Source organism: Elephantulus edwardii, unplaced genomic scaffold, assembly GCF_000299155.1.
Source record: "Elephantulus edwardii isolate Elephantulus edwardi_28Jun2011 unplaced genomic scaffold, EleEdw1.0 scaffold00067, whole genome shotgun sequence".
NCBI lineage: Eukaryota > Metazoa > Chordata > Mammalia > Macroscelidea > Macroscelididae > Elephantulus > Elephantulus edwardii.
In genome coordinates, this window is record NW_006399817.1 from 11,099,775 (window position 1) to 11,113,725 (window position 13,951).

Here is a 13,951-nt window from a genome sequence, read left to right on the forward strand (position 1 = left end):
TGACACACTCTCATTACCCCAGTCACTGAATCAATCCATCTCATCGATGGTCTTCCTCTCTATCCCTGTCACTCTACCCTTCCAAGTGTGATGTTCTTTTCCAAGTACTGTCCTTCCTTGCAATATGCCCATAGTATGTTAGATGAAGCTTCAGAATCTTTGCCTCCAAGGAGCAGCCTGATTTCACCCTCTTTAGGAAAAACCTATTTGTTCTCCTGGCAATCCATGGTATATTTAACACTCTTTTCCAGCACCACAGCTCAAAGGCATCATTTAAATATGAGGGTCAGGGTATTAAACAAAGATAGACCTGACCTGAAACTGGATCCCATCCTCACCCATCAGTTCTCCTTGACATCTTTATCTGTATTAAATGCTCATGACACTGAGAAAAATGTTACAATATTTATAAGATTCTTTAAACTTAAATTAGGCTGATTTTCAAGCTTGTGTTTTTCCTTCATTATAAATTATTAAAGAGTGGCACATACTTAAATACTTTTAAAATTGCATATTTCAAATTTCAAAGGATGGGGAAATCATTTCAAACAGCATAATAATTACAGGAAGAAATTCATAAACATATGTCCTAGAATGTGTACTTGTTATTTATAGGAATGCAATTCAGCATCTTAAAATTCACTGTATTCAACTCAAGGTTTTATCTGATTTGGGGAGCTAGCTGGAGGTTCACATCTTTTCTTCATGCTTGCCATTGATGCTTTTATTTTGCATTATTAATAAAGATGTATAAACTATGGATGATCTCCCTTCCCCCTGAGTTTGCTTTATTTCTTCAAATTTTCTTTTTGTAAGAGTTGACCTGGATGTGTTTATTTCCACCATGAAAATGCAAATACCTCATTAAGTAGGATACTACCACATTAGTAACTTTTTCTTTGTACTTGCAATAGGTTTTTATCAATCCAGAAGACTGTGCACACTTAGGCAAAGGAGAAAATGCCAAGAAATATCTTCGGACAGATGACTCAGTGGAACGGGTGCGAAGGTAAACCATTGTCTCCTGAGTTAATTAACTATTGTAAAAATTTTGATCAAACAGTATTGGAATTTAGGAAATGAAGAACGTAAAGGCAATCAGCTGGCCAATTTCATAGAACATTTAGAGATAAATTAGGGATCTGGAAGTCTCTCAGTTTCATTTTAGTTATGGTGTTACCAATTTTGCAATACTTCTATATTCTCATTGTTTGAGTTAATGATTATATATAGATGCATCACTATAATGGAAGGCAGAGGGTATGACAGGGGAAGTAGCTTCTTAAAATCTCATTTTTATCAGAAATCTATCTATTGGTAATAGAAGATTAGCACTCCTTTTAAAGGGCTAGTGGACTGAATAGTTTTGCATAGAATTCAGAATATGAAAGTTGACATACTTTGAAGAAATAACTATCCTGTGAAGATACAGTGGTTAATGTTTTGAGAATTCAATGAAGAGTGAAAAGCAATAAGCAAGAAATGCCATCTTAATAGTCTCAAAATTGTGTAATTAATATATTTGTAAGTACAATGAATTCTGGTTCTAGAGGTACAGTTTGTAATCATTCTCATAGACCTGTAAATTACAAAGTTTTTTAATAATGATACTTCTTTAACCAAGGCATTGTTCAAAGTCCTACACCATTTTCTCACTTAATATTTTCTGATGCCCACCTCCAGTAGACTTTGGGCACATTTCAATGCTGTAGAAGAGTATAGAATATCTCCTGGACTGTCAAAAGAACAAACAGATGTGTTTTGGAGAAAGTCCAGCCAGAATGCTCTTTGAAGGCAAGGGGATTAAAGCTCATTTCACATATTTTGGGCATGTTGCTAGGAGAGACTATTACTTGGAAAGGGACATTGTGCATGGAAAAGTGGAGCGTTGGCTAAAGAGGAAGACCCTTAATGAGATGGATTGACACAGTGACTGCAGTAATGGGTTTGAGTATGTCAGAGATTGTGAAAATGGCACAGGATAGGACAGGATTCAGATCTGTTCAGAGTGTCACTATGAGTCATACTTGACTCAGTGACACTTAACAACAATGTGATATAAAAATAAAGATCAGTGAAGAGTTTTTCTAGTTCTTTTTAAATATAGAGGAATTTCATTTTGTGGTGAAGAGTTAAGGTAGAAAAGAAATAAAGATTGTCTTTGGATATATATCCACACGTTGGTGAATATGAAAAAATAAGTTGTGAAATAGAGACAGAAAAATGTTACTCCTATAATTTAGGTATGATATTTATTATCCTTTGCCTGTTTTTTAAAGTAGTTTATCATATGATTTTATCGTTAAGAAAAACATAACAGAATGTATGCCAATTTGACCCTTCCATATGTACAATCCAGTGAGCTTAATTTTTCATGTTGAGCAATTATCTCACCTTCCTTTTCCAAATTCTTCCTCTTTGATTAGTACAAACTACTGTCTAGGTTTCCTGTCTTTCAAGTTCCTATTGTCAGTTTGAAGGAGTTCTTAGAGTAATCTTAAGGCAAATATTCTTTTACAAATTAAGCTGAACTCAAAAGAGTTTAGGGCAGTAGTTTCAGGGATTCATTTAGACTTTATGACTCTAGAAAATCTGGATTCTATGAGAATTTGAAATTCTGTTGTGCATTTTCTCCCTTTTGTCAGGATTCTTCGAAAAAAATCTCTGAAAACGTTTGTCAGTAATAGTAGCTGGGTATCATCCAGCTCTTCTGGTCTCATGACAAAGGAGGCAGTTGCTCGTGGAGATAATTTGCTACCCATTAAATTTCTTCCACCTCATCCTAACTCCCCATTTTTCTGCTGTTGCTCAAAGTATTCAAGATCAATTTCTAGGGAGTTCTGGTTGCCTAATGGCAAGAAGATGCACTCCAATCCCAGAGGTATGCAGTTCAAATCCACCAGATATTATGCTAGAGAAGGAGGGGCAATCTCCTCCTGTACCAGCGATTTGACAGTACCCACAAAAAATAATAAAAGAAAAACATTTTTTTGGAAATTTCTTAAAAAAAAAAAAAAGATGATCAACTATTGTGCCTTGGATGGCTATGCTCAAGGTTTTAAGACCCCAGACCCTATGCAGCTGCTTGGAGTTAAGCAGAAGCAGTAATCATAATATTAGGCCAATTAACTAGGATGTCCCATTAAACCATTACCATACACCTCCAAACCTAGGAACTAAATCCCATAAGGTATTAGGTATACATTATGTTAATCAGGTCCTGGTACTCAGAAAGTTGTCCAGGACTTGAAAGTGGTTAAAGTGAGACGTTCTGTGCATTCAAATCTTCTTGATATATTCCCGTTCAAAACTATCTTTTGTAAGACTGGAAAGATGATCCAAATACACTTGACATGTGAATGCTTTACAGAAGACATTTTAGGTTTCGAGTTTATATTCTGCTCCCCACTCTTTGTAGCCCTTCACTCTGTACACATAAGGTTGTACTTCTAAGAAGAAAAGGCCATTATCTAAGGTAATCCTTTAATCTGATGAGCAGCAAATTTATTTTATTAAGAATTGATGGACCTCTCCTCGGGAGGGTCAGACCTTGAGGAGCTGCGATTCTGTGCACATCGCCCCCTGGTGGTCAGGCACTGGCTTTTCAGTGAGACGTGGGAGGATGAAGCCCAAGTGTTTTCTTTGTCAGCTCCACCTATTTTCTTGAGATTTTGTTGACCCACCTCAAACATACCTAATAAAAATTTAGTTTTGGAGATGCTTTTATCCAGAATCCTCCTTTCTGTTTTTAACATGGATTTTCTCCTCTCTTTGTTTAATTCATGTGTAAGTCAATGTGTAATTGCAGAACTGTTAGTGTTAACATATTCCCAGTGGTAGGGACTGCGGGGGTTATAAGTGAAGTGAAAGATAATACTTTCCGATATGCATGCATCATCGGATAAATTAGTAAATAGGTACAGAAGAATTAGTCAAAACCAAAATAACATGTATTGAGATGTCAAGATAATGGGCTTTAAGTTAGTTGAAGAATTAATATATATTTATTTACTTAGTTCATTCTTACCTTATTCTGTAGAGAATCAAAATCACATCTGTTCAGCACAACAAGATAAAAAGGAAGGAACAGGGCAGCTAGAGAAATAGACATAAAAGAAGTAAGACCATTTTTAGTGTTTAGGGAGAGGAGCCATTTAGAATATGCACTCCTCAAAGGTAGAAAATACCCCTTCACTGGGCATACTCAGTGGAAGCTCAACAACACTCCCTGTGGGTTCTGTAAAACAATTCATGTATATGTGGATGAGGGGCTCAACTACACGGATAACTTCTCTTCTGGCCTAAACAAACTTTAATTAAGATATTACTGTGCATGGATCACTGTTAATTCTTTTATTAGGAGACTGTAAATGAACTTTAAGAGTGAGTTTCTGCCTCTGAGATGTTTATAAGTTTCTAAAAGTAAAACCAACAAGCATGTGGTCATTAGAGAATGTTATACCCAATGTCCCATTAGATGACATGTTGTGGGACATTGGGTGTAAGTATCCTTGAGGAGTTAGGATTATTTAGTGAAGAAAGCACTGGAAAGATATTAGGATGTAGGCATGATGAAGATGAGGGGAATTGTCATGGCAATTTGGGGCAATTCTGAGTGATGTTTGGACACATTGGGGGCATCTAAGTCTGAGAGGATGGTGGCAGGAGAAGTCTACTATGAAGCTCCTTTTGTAGGAGACAATTATCTGTCCAAAAGAGGAAGAATAGGAACACAGAATGATGGTGGGAAGAAAGCATAGGCCCGGATTTGGAATGGTCACACGTGAAGACTGGGAAGAGATTTGGCATCACATGAAGGAAGCCACTCTGCTTGGGCTGTCTCTGAACAGAGGAGAGTGTTCCAGTGATCTGGACTACACAGTTGCTCACCCAGGAAGAGCCGGTTAAGTGTGTGCCTGGGACAGGATCTAAAAAGAAGAACATTTAAAAAGGCATAAATTAGACTGGGGTGTGAGATTCTGTTAAAAATAAGCCTTTCTAGGAGAATGTTATCTTTGAGAACTTTCTGAAGCTGAGGAAAAGGAAAAAGTATTGAAAAGGGGAAGGAAAATAAAGGTGAAAAAGGAAATAATGTAAAGTCAAAAAGAGCTCTGACCCAGAGCTTTCTTTACTCCACCCGACCTATATTGTCCTTTCGCTCTTTATCCTCGATTTTTACTCCCCTGTTTATCACTGCATTCTCTTTCTCAGTTGTTGGACAAAGTCTTACCAACTGACATGGCTTCCTACAGGGTCTCTCTGATAATTTCTAAACTTTTCTGTGTCTTTTGAAGTGTTTGAAGGAGAATACTTGCATGTCCAAAATTGGTGGTAGAAATATTTGCTCTTCCTCCAGTAGGAGATTCAGAGGACCAAAACAAATACACTTGGTGCAAATTTATGAAGTGATTATTTCTTTAGTATTATAATCAATGATTTTGTTGTTCATTCTTTCACACCTTCCTCTGCTCTACTGGGTCTGTTTCATTAAAGGGAAGACACAGGAACAGTCACTCCTTCCTGTCTCTGCTTTTAGTCAGTCTTTAATTGAACCCTTTCACACACTCACATAGGCTACCAACAACAATCCAAACTCCTGCTATCAAGTCAGTGCTTAATCATAGCAACCCTACAAGACAGAATTGTACTGCCCACAGGGGCTCTGAGGCTGTACACCTCTACAGAAGCCTCATCTTTCTGCAGCAGATTGAATGGAGGGTTTCACTTGCCAACCTTTCATTTAGCAGGCAAAGACTATAATCATGGTGCCTCCAGGATTCCTTGCATCTACGCTCCTGACATCTATTGCCTATTTTGTTGTCATTGTTAAGCAACCTGAAGGATAATCTATAAAAAAATAAAAGAAAGGAAGGAAGGATAATGGTGATTTCTGAACAATAATAAATAATTATTTCCTGCTTAAAGGAAAGAAAAGAACATAAGCTAAACATTTTCATTTTAAGTATTTAAATAGAGCTGATAAACTCTATCACAATCTCCATTTCTAACTGTGATTAAAACTTTAAAATCTCAATGTCATTGAGTCAGAAATGAATCCAGCTGATTGGATTCCAAGGCTATAAATGACACGGGAGCTGATTAGCCATCTAATCTAAATTGAGCATTTATTTAAATTCCATATAAGTATTCTGAGATTTTAGATTTTAAAATTCAATATTTTTAAAAACTTGAAGTTATTAATAAATGCTTCGTGTATTCAGAATCCATTTCCTAAACAACATGTCTCTGGAAACTCAATGAACTTTGATAAATGACAATAGTTATAGAAAGGCTTCAGGCCTTTTGTTTATAGGGTTGGCAATCAACAACAACATTCAGAATCCTATTTAACAAAACCTTAGGCACCAGGAAGTGAGGTATCTCACCATATTTTCTTTGATTCTGTGAAATTCGAAGCCCAATTATAGCTAACCCTCCAGTGGGTTTTCAGAGGCTGTAAGTTGCATAGGAGGAGATTGCCCATCTTTTTCCTATGGAGTGGCCAGTGGTTTGAACCACCTGCCTTGGGACTGATAGCACAACTCCCTACCCATCAGGCTACCAGAGCTCACTTGTCTATATATTGCTTCTTACTTTTGTACATATATTTTACTTCTGCCTTCATCGTTATTAACTGATTCCTTTTGGGATTTGAGAGCAGGCTGTCTGTTATTTGGATGTTGAGAGCATGCTATTATTCTTGATAGGCATTTCACATCTTAATAGTCCTTTCAATCAAGCTGAGCAAATAATTAAAGAAGCTGGACTCAGTGAAGAAAAATGTGAGATCAGGATCAGAGGAAGACTCATCAGCAATGTGTGTTATGCAGATGACATTACTTTGTCAACTGTGTAAGTAAGGAGGACTTGAAAAGCTTGCTACAGAAGATCAAAGACTACAACCTTCAATATAGATTACCTTCCGACATCAAGAAGAACAAAATCCTCACCACTGGACCTATAAACAATATCATGATAAATGTATCATGTAAATGGAGAATATATTGTTGTCAACAATTTCGTCTTATTTTCATCCACAGTCAATACACTTGATACCAGCAGTCAGTAGATCAGGAGATGTATTGCTTTGGGAAAGTCCTTTTTCATGGACATCTCCAAATTAGAGGAGTAATAATGTCATTTTGAAGACTAAGGTTCACCTGATTCAAGCCATGGTCTTTCCATCACTTGATGTGCACCTGAGGACTAGATAATGAATAAGGATGACGGAAGAATTGAAGCCTTTGAGCTGGGATGTTGAAGAAGGGTATGGAATATTGTACGGACTGCCAAAAGAACAAACATATATGTCTTAGAGAAAGTGGCAGCCAGAAGGCTCTTTGAAAGCAGAAATGACAAAGCTTCATCTCTCACACTTCAGGCATATTGCTTGGAGAGATTACTCTTTGGAGAAGAACACCATGCTTGGAAAGGTGGAGGGTTAGAGAAAGAGGAAGACCCTTGATGAAATCGATCGACACAGTCACTGCAGCAGTAGATTCAAGTGTATCAGAGATGATGAGGAAGGCACAGGATAGGACATGGTTCAGATCAGACCCATCGTTCATAGGGTTGCTATGAGTCATACTTGATGGTACCTAATAACAACAACAACAACAACAATATCCTCCTTGCATGGGTAAATGGGCAAAGAATTCCCTAAAGGTCATGTGAAGGGAGAGTTAGGAAAGATCATAAACACAAAGATTTTCTTCTTTGGGGGAAAAGATGGGTTTTTATTTTTTTTTTCCATTTTGATTTTTTTTGTTGTTTTAAGAATCTTAAATGGAACTTGAGGAAGTATTTAATCTCTAATAAAATGATGAAAGTTTCGTTACACAGATGCAGTATTGATATTCTACAAACTGAAAAATGAGTTCTTTTATGGTGAGATATACTAAAAATAAACAAAAATAATGAGATATTCTAAATAAAAATAAAGTGGATAAGGAAACAAGGCAATTTGACAGTGGTAAAAAGACTCTTAGATTGCAAATGTGAGATCCAGTAACGCTTGCGCTTGGTTTTAGAGAAGGAAATACAAGTATTTCTACTGATTTTGAAATTAATATCTATAATCGTTCTTCTTCCCCTGCAGAGCCCATCTGAATGATCTTGAGAACATTGTGCCATTTCTCGGCATTGGCCTCCTGTATGCACTGAGTGGTCCAAGCCTCTCTACTGCCCTCCTACACTTCAGACTCTTTGTTGGAGCACGGATCTACCACACAATTGCGTATTTGTTTGCCTTTCGCCAGCCAAACCGAGGTTTGGCTTTCTTTGTTGGATATGGAGTTACATTTTCAATGGCTTTTAGTTTGCTGAGAAATAAATTGTACTTGTAAGGAGAGTCATATAACTCAACATCTATTTGATTTTTTTGTTAAGAGTTCTATAGTTTCCGTTTATAATGAATTATGTCTTAGGTTTTCAGAGAGGGTAGGATTTAAGTATTTGGAAGAGCCCATTTGGAATATTAGCACCCAGCAATGTCCCTCTTTCATTCTTGTTTTGTGTTTACACTACAAAGTTACTGGGCTTAAGTCTTTTGCCTTATATTTAACATATTTTGTCATACATTTTGATTATGTTGTGATTTTTAACTTTCACTGATGGTTTCCTATTTTTAATCAATAAAAATGATAATTACCTGTATGCTAAGCTGCGAGTGAACTTTGTGCAATAAGTGACTAACTGTGGATGGCATGTTCACAGTATAGAACACATAGAATGCACTATCATGATTACTTAGGATGTGATGTTTGTGTTCTTATTTCTGCCACATAGTACTCTTGGAAAGCAGGGATTGAGTTGATTTTTATATATACAATTCTGCTTCTGTATGTAGACAGTGCATGCATTCACCAATGCAGTCTTCTATCACTGGTCATAACAATTATGGATGCTAAGTGAAGAGATAACCCTGTTTTTTCTTCAGATTTTATTGTTTCTATCTATTCTTAAATCTGTTTTTCATTGACTATGCAAAGGCATTTAACAGTGTGGATCACAACAAACTGTGGCTAATTCTGAGAAGAATCGGAATCCCAGAGCACTTTATCATGCTTATGTGAAACATACTTGTACCAGAAGGCAGTCGTCAGAAGTTGTCAGAGCAAGGAAACACTGCATGGTTCAAAATTGTGAAGGGTATACTCCAGGGATGTGTGTCCTACCTCTGTACCTTTTCAATCTATGTGCAGAACAGATAATCCAGGGGGCTGGGGACTATGAGGAGAAATATATTAACAGGATTGGAGGAAGACTCATCAACAGTCTACATTATGCAGATGACACGACCCTGCTTGCTGAAACTGAAGAAGACCTGTAGTACTTGCTACAGGTCAAGGGCTGCAGCCTTCAATATGGATTGAAGCTCAACATCAAGAAAACAAAGATTCTCACCAGTAGGCCAATTGGCAGCATCATGATAGATGGTGAAGAGACTGAGATTGTTAACAGCTTCAGTTTGCTTGGCACCACAATAAAGACTCTTGGTACCAGCAGCCAGGAAGTTTAAAGATGAATCACATTGGTAAAGTCTGTTGACAGAGACCTCTCCAAAGTACTGAAGAGCAAGGATGTCAGTCTGGAGACTAAGGTGTGCCTGATCCAGGCCATGTTGTTGTTGATTGCCATCAGGTAGAGCACGACTCATAGTGACCCAATGAACAAAAGGCCTGAAGCCTTTCTATAACTATCATAATTTTCCAAGTTCATAGAATTTTCAGAGGCATGTGGTTTAGGAATTGGATACCACTCCTGCTTCTAAACCTGTCTTAAACTGGGAGCTCTACCAAACACTGTCCACCATGGGCAGCCATTAGATTCAGGCCATAGTCTTTGCAATCACTTGCAGTGCTTCAGAAAGCTGGACAATATCTAGGGATGATAGAAGGAGAATTGGTGCCTTTGAGCTGTGGTGCTGGCGCAGAGTATTACAGTGGACTGGTAAGAGAACAAACAAGTTCATCTTAGAGAGGGTGAGACCAGGCTGCTTCTTGGAGGCGTGGATTTTGAGGCTTTGTCTGACATAATTTGGACATGTTGCAAGGCGGGATCAGTCCTTGGAGAGGGACATCATGCTTGGGAGGGTTGCTCTGTTCCTCCACCCTTCCAAGTATGATGTCCCTCTCCAAGGACTGATCCCTCCTTGTAACATGCCCATAGTATGTCAGATGCAGTTTCAAAATCCTTGCCTCCAAGAGACATCCTGTTTTCACCCTTTCCCGGATGGACTTATTTGTTCTCTTAGGAGTCAATGCTGCATTCAGTACTCTTCTCCAGCACCACAACTCAAAAGCATCAATTCTTCCATCATTCTTAGTCATTGTCCAACTCTCTAAAGCATAGCAAGTAATTGCAAAGACTATGGCCTGGACCATGCACATGTGCTCTTCAGTACTTTGGAGAGGTCCCTGACAGCAGACTTTCCCAGTGTTGCCTGCTGGTGCCACCAAGAGTACTGATTGTGGAGGCAAGCAAACTGAAGCTATTAACAATCTCAGTCTCTGTTTTCTTGATGTTGAGCTTCAATCCATATTGAAGGCTGTAGTCCTTAATCTTGTGCACCAAATGTCAGGTCCTTTTTGGTTTCAGCAAGGAAGGTTGTATCATCTGCATCTAAGCAGAGCTAACAGCTAAACAGAGTTCTCTTCATGTCAGTGATTCTAAGGTCCAAAGTTTTTCCATGTACAGAGACATATGTGAAGTTTGTGTTGCTCCAAGTAGTAAAGCTTAAGGGGAGAGATACCCAAAGTTAAAGAACCCTGTATGGGTGCTGGGAGTCATTCACCTGTTCTTTATAAAATTGCACCCATACACGTGCATGCATGCACACACACAGCTGGATTTGTTTTGGTTTTCAGTTGAGTATCTACATTACCCTGACACTTCATGGAAGCAGATGGTGGGAAGTAAGACCATTTGCCTTGGTAATCTCTAAAATCCTTTTAGAAACAGTCACACAAAAATCCTCTGATCATCTACCCCCTGCCAGCCTGAAATGTCAGCCCTGTGGGATGCTGATAGGTATTCCTGCTATCAGCAGAAGCAGCACCCCTACATTTGTATCTTTCAAAGTACTTTATTCACCATATATTCCATGTAAACGGTGGGATTTGACAAGGAGTTGTCGAAGGCAGACTACTGGGAAGGGGCTGTGTTGGGTTTGATTTGGCACCAATCACTCATCCTTGACAGCTCCAGTTTAAGGTGGTGGATGAACTATAGGACCTGTGAACCTCCTCAGTCAGCAAGCAAAGGCCTTAAGTCACATTTACTTCAGAAAACCCTAACAGTTTTGCATAAAATCAGAACAGGGCTGTGTGCAAGAGTGGGCCATTGGGGTTAGTTCTTTTGACTGGACTTTTGGAAAATATGAAACAGGAAAATAATCAGCTCTGATGCTCCACAACGATACCCGCATTAACAACTTCAAGAAAGTGACCAAGAGTTTAAGACAGTGCCATGACTTTTTTAAATTGTTTTCAAATTTTTTAAAATTTTATTGTTTATGTATACCATCAAATCAGATCTGACTGGTGCAGGAGGAGATTGTTCCTCCTTCTCCAGCAGAGCATCTGGGGGATTTGAACCACACACCTCTGGATTGCAGTGCAGCTTCTTGACACTAGGTCACCAGAGCTTGCTAGTGTCATGACTTTTAATAGCTTAAAAACAAAGCTAGGAACTGTTGGTGAATTTGAGACTGCCTAAAATCTTTCATCTTTTAGCCTAGGTCATGCAAATCTCTATATAAATAAAACCATCCCCAAAGAAAAGTGAAAGATTGAAGTAGTTTGATACAGTGATGAGAATGCTTGATTTGGAGCTAGTCTGGCTGTTTGAGACAATGACCAAAGTATCTAGGTGTGATAAAACTCCATATTTCATTCTAGGCTCCCTGTTGTTGGGTACCATCAAGTCAGAACCAACCCATAGCTGACCCTCCCGTGGGTTTTCAGAGATTGCCCATCTTTTCCCTGCTGGAGTAACTGGAAGATTCAAACCACTGTCTTAGGGTTGACAGTGCGATTTCTTATCACTAGGCTCACAGTGCCCCCTTCTAAGTTCCCTGTTGTGTACCATCAAGTTGGAACCCACCCATGGCTGACCCTCCTGCAGGATTTCAGAGACTATCACACAAGAGGAGATTGTCATTCATCCTTATCCTGCAGAGTAGCCAACTGGTGAGTTCAAACCACATGACTTTGGGATTGCGGGGCAGTTTCTTACCACTAGGCCAGTAGTGAATGCATTTGCCTGCTGTTCCAATTGTTTCTGGTTTAGCATCTTAGAAGAAAGGCTTAGTGATGGACTTCTAAAAACCAGTCACTGAAAACCTGTGGAACACAATTCTCTGACACACATGGGCTTGCCATGAATTAAAATGGAGTCTGTGGCAACTGGTTTTGGAGTTACGCATTCTAAAATAGGAAAATGAAATCTGTTGCCACAATAATCCTGCATAGCTAGTCACCTCATAACTCAGATTTAAAACAATAAACATGTATTTAGCACATGGTTCTACAGATTTTAGCTGATCTCAACTGGCTTTATTTATGTCTGCTGTCAGTTACTGGTTGCCAAAGTAATCCACTGAACATGTGCCTGGGTTACTTTACAGGCCTGGGAATTGACTAGAGTTAGTCTGATTCAGGATGTCCTCAGCTAGAATTACTGGAACAATTCAACTCGACTACCCCTGTCTCATTCTCCAGTACAAGAGTAAAAAATTATGACTTCTGGACCAAATCCAGTCCCTTGGCTGTTTTAATAAATAACATTTTGTAGCAACATAACTGGACTCATTTGTTGACGTACATATTTAAATTTTGTTGCTGTTGTTTAAAATGTTGTTATGTGCCATTGAGTCTCTTGTGACTCCTAACAACCCTGAATCTGAACCTTGCTCAATCCTGTGCCAACCTTATTGTTTCTGACACACCTACCCTATTACTCCAGCCACTGAATCAAACCATCTTGTTAAGGGTCTTCCCCTCCTGGGCTGTCCCTCCACCCTCCCAAGCATGATGTCCCTCTGCAAGGACTGGTCCCACCTTGCAACATGCCCGCTTCAGAATCCTTGTTTCCAAGGAGCAGCCTGGTTTTACCCTCTCTAGGACAAACTTGTATTTTCTTCTAGCAAAAATACATTAATTCAACTATATATATATATATATTTACGATTCTGACGTTTATTACATTCTCGAAGTTGGCCAAGCATTCTCATCTTTTCCAAATTATTCCTCCACTATTGACATAAATGCACTGTCCCCTAAGCATCCTGTCCAACCTTTAGAATTGCTCTTGCCAGTTTGATCCCGTAGAGATAGATCCTTAAAAGAACATAGTTCTTTTTACTCATTAAGTGCCATTCGTTTGGCTTAAAGAAAACTTGTTTACTTTGTTTTCTATAGCTGTTTCCATGACACAATAACAATTGAGTAGTAGTAGTAAAGACCACATGACCCACAAAATAAAAAATATTTACTCGCTGATCTTTTAGATCAAATTTTGATTCTTGCTCCAGCAAGTTTGTGTGCGTTGTTCCCATGGCCATAGCCAAGGAGGAAGAGAGCAAGTGGAAATGTACAGGTGCCTTTTCAAGGTTCTGCAGACATCACGCCCACCAACATACCATTGATCAAAACAAGCTCTGCGACTAAAATGTTAAATTCAAGAGCTGAAAATAGATGCAGTGTTATCACTGAGAAAAACTGCAAAGTCACATAACACATAGGCAGAAATGCACTAAAGGTATTACGGATTGAATTCCGTCTCATCAAAACTCATAAGATCTGTCCCCTATTTATATTATTAGGAAGCTCTGGTGGCCTAGTTCGTAAGGAGTTGGGTTGCTGACCCAAAGGCTTAACTTCTTCTTGAGTTCTGATTTACCAGTGCTCTTTGTCAGAAAGACAGGCATTCTTCTTGTGTGCAATTTGCA

At 38.6% G+C, this 13,951-nt stretch overlaps 1 protein-coding gene across 1 annotated transcript in view; it reads left to right on the plus strand.

The window, feature by feature from the left end:
* MGST1 (microsomal glutathione S-transferase 1) overlaps window positions 1–8,345 on the plus strand; it is a 13,379-nt gene extending 5,034 nt beyond the window's left edge. The window contains exons 2-3 of the mRNA XM_006888437.1: window positions 915–1,009; window positions 8,099–8,345. Of these exons, the coding sequence (XP_006888499.1) occupies window positions 915–1,009; window positions 8,099–8,345 (342 nt within the window). The remainder of the gene's footprint in view (window positions 1–914; window positions 1,010–8,098) is intronic.
* Window positions 8,346–13,951: the final 5,606 nt, after the last annotated feature.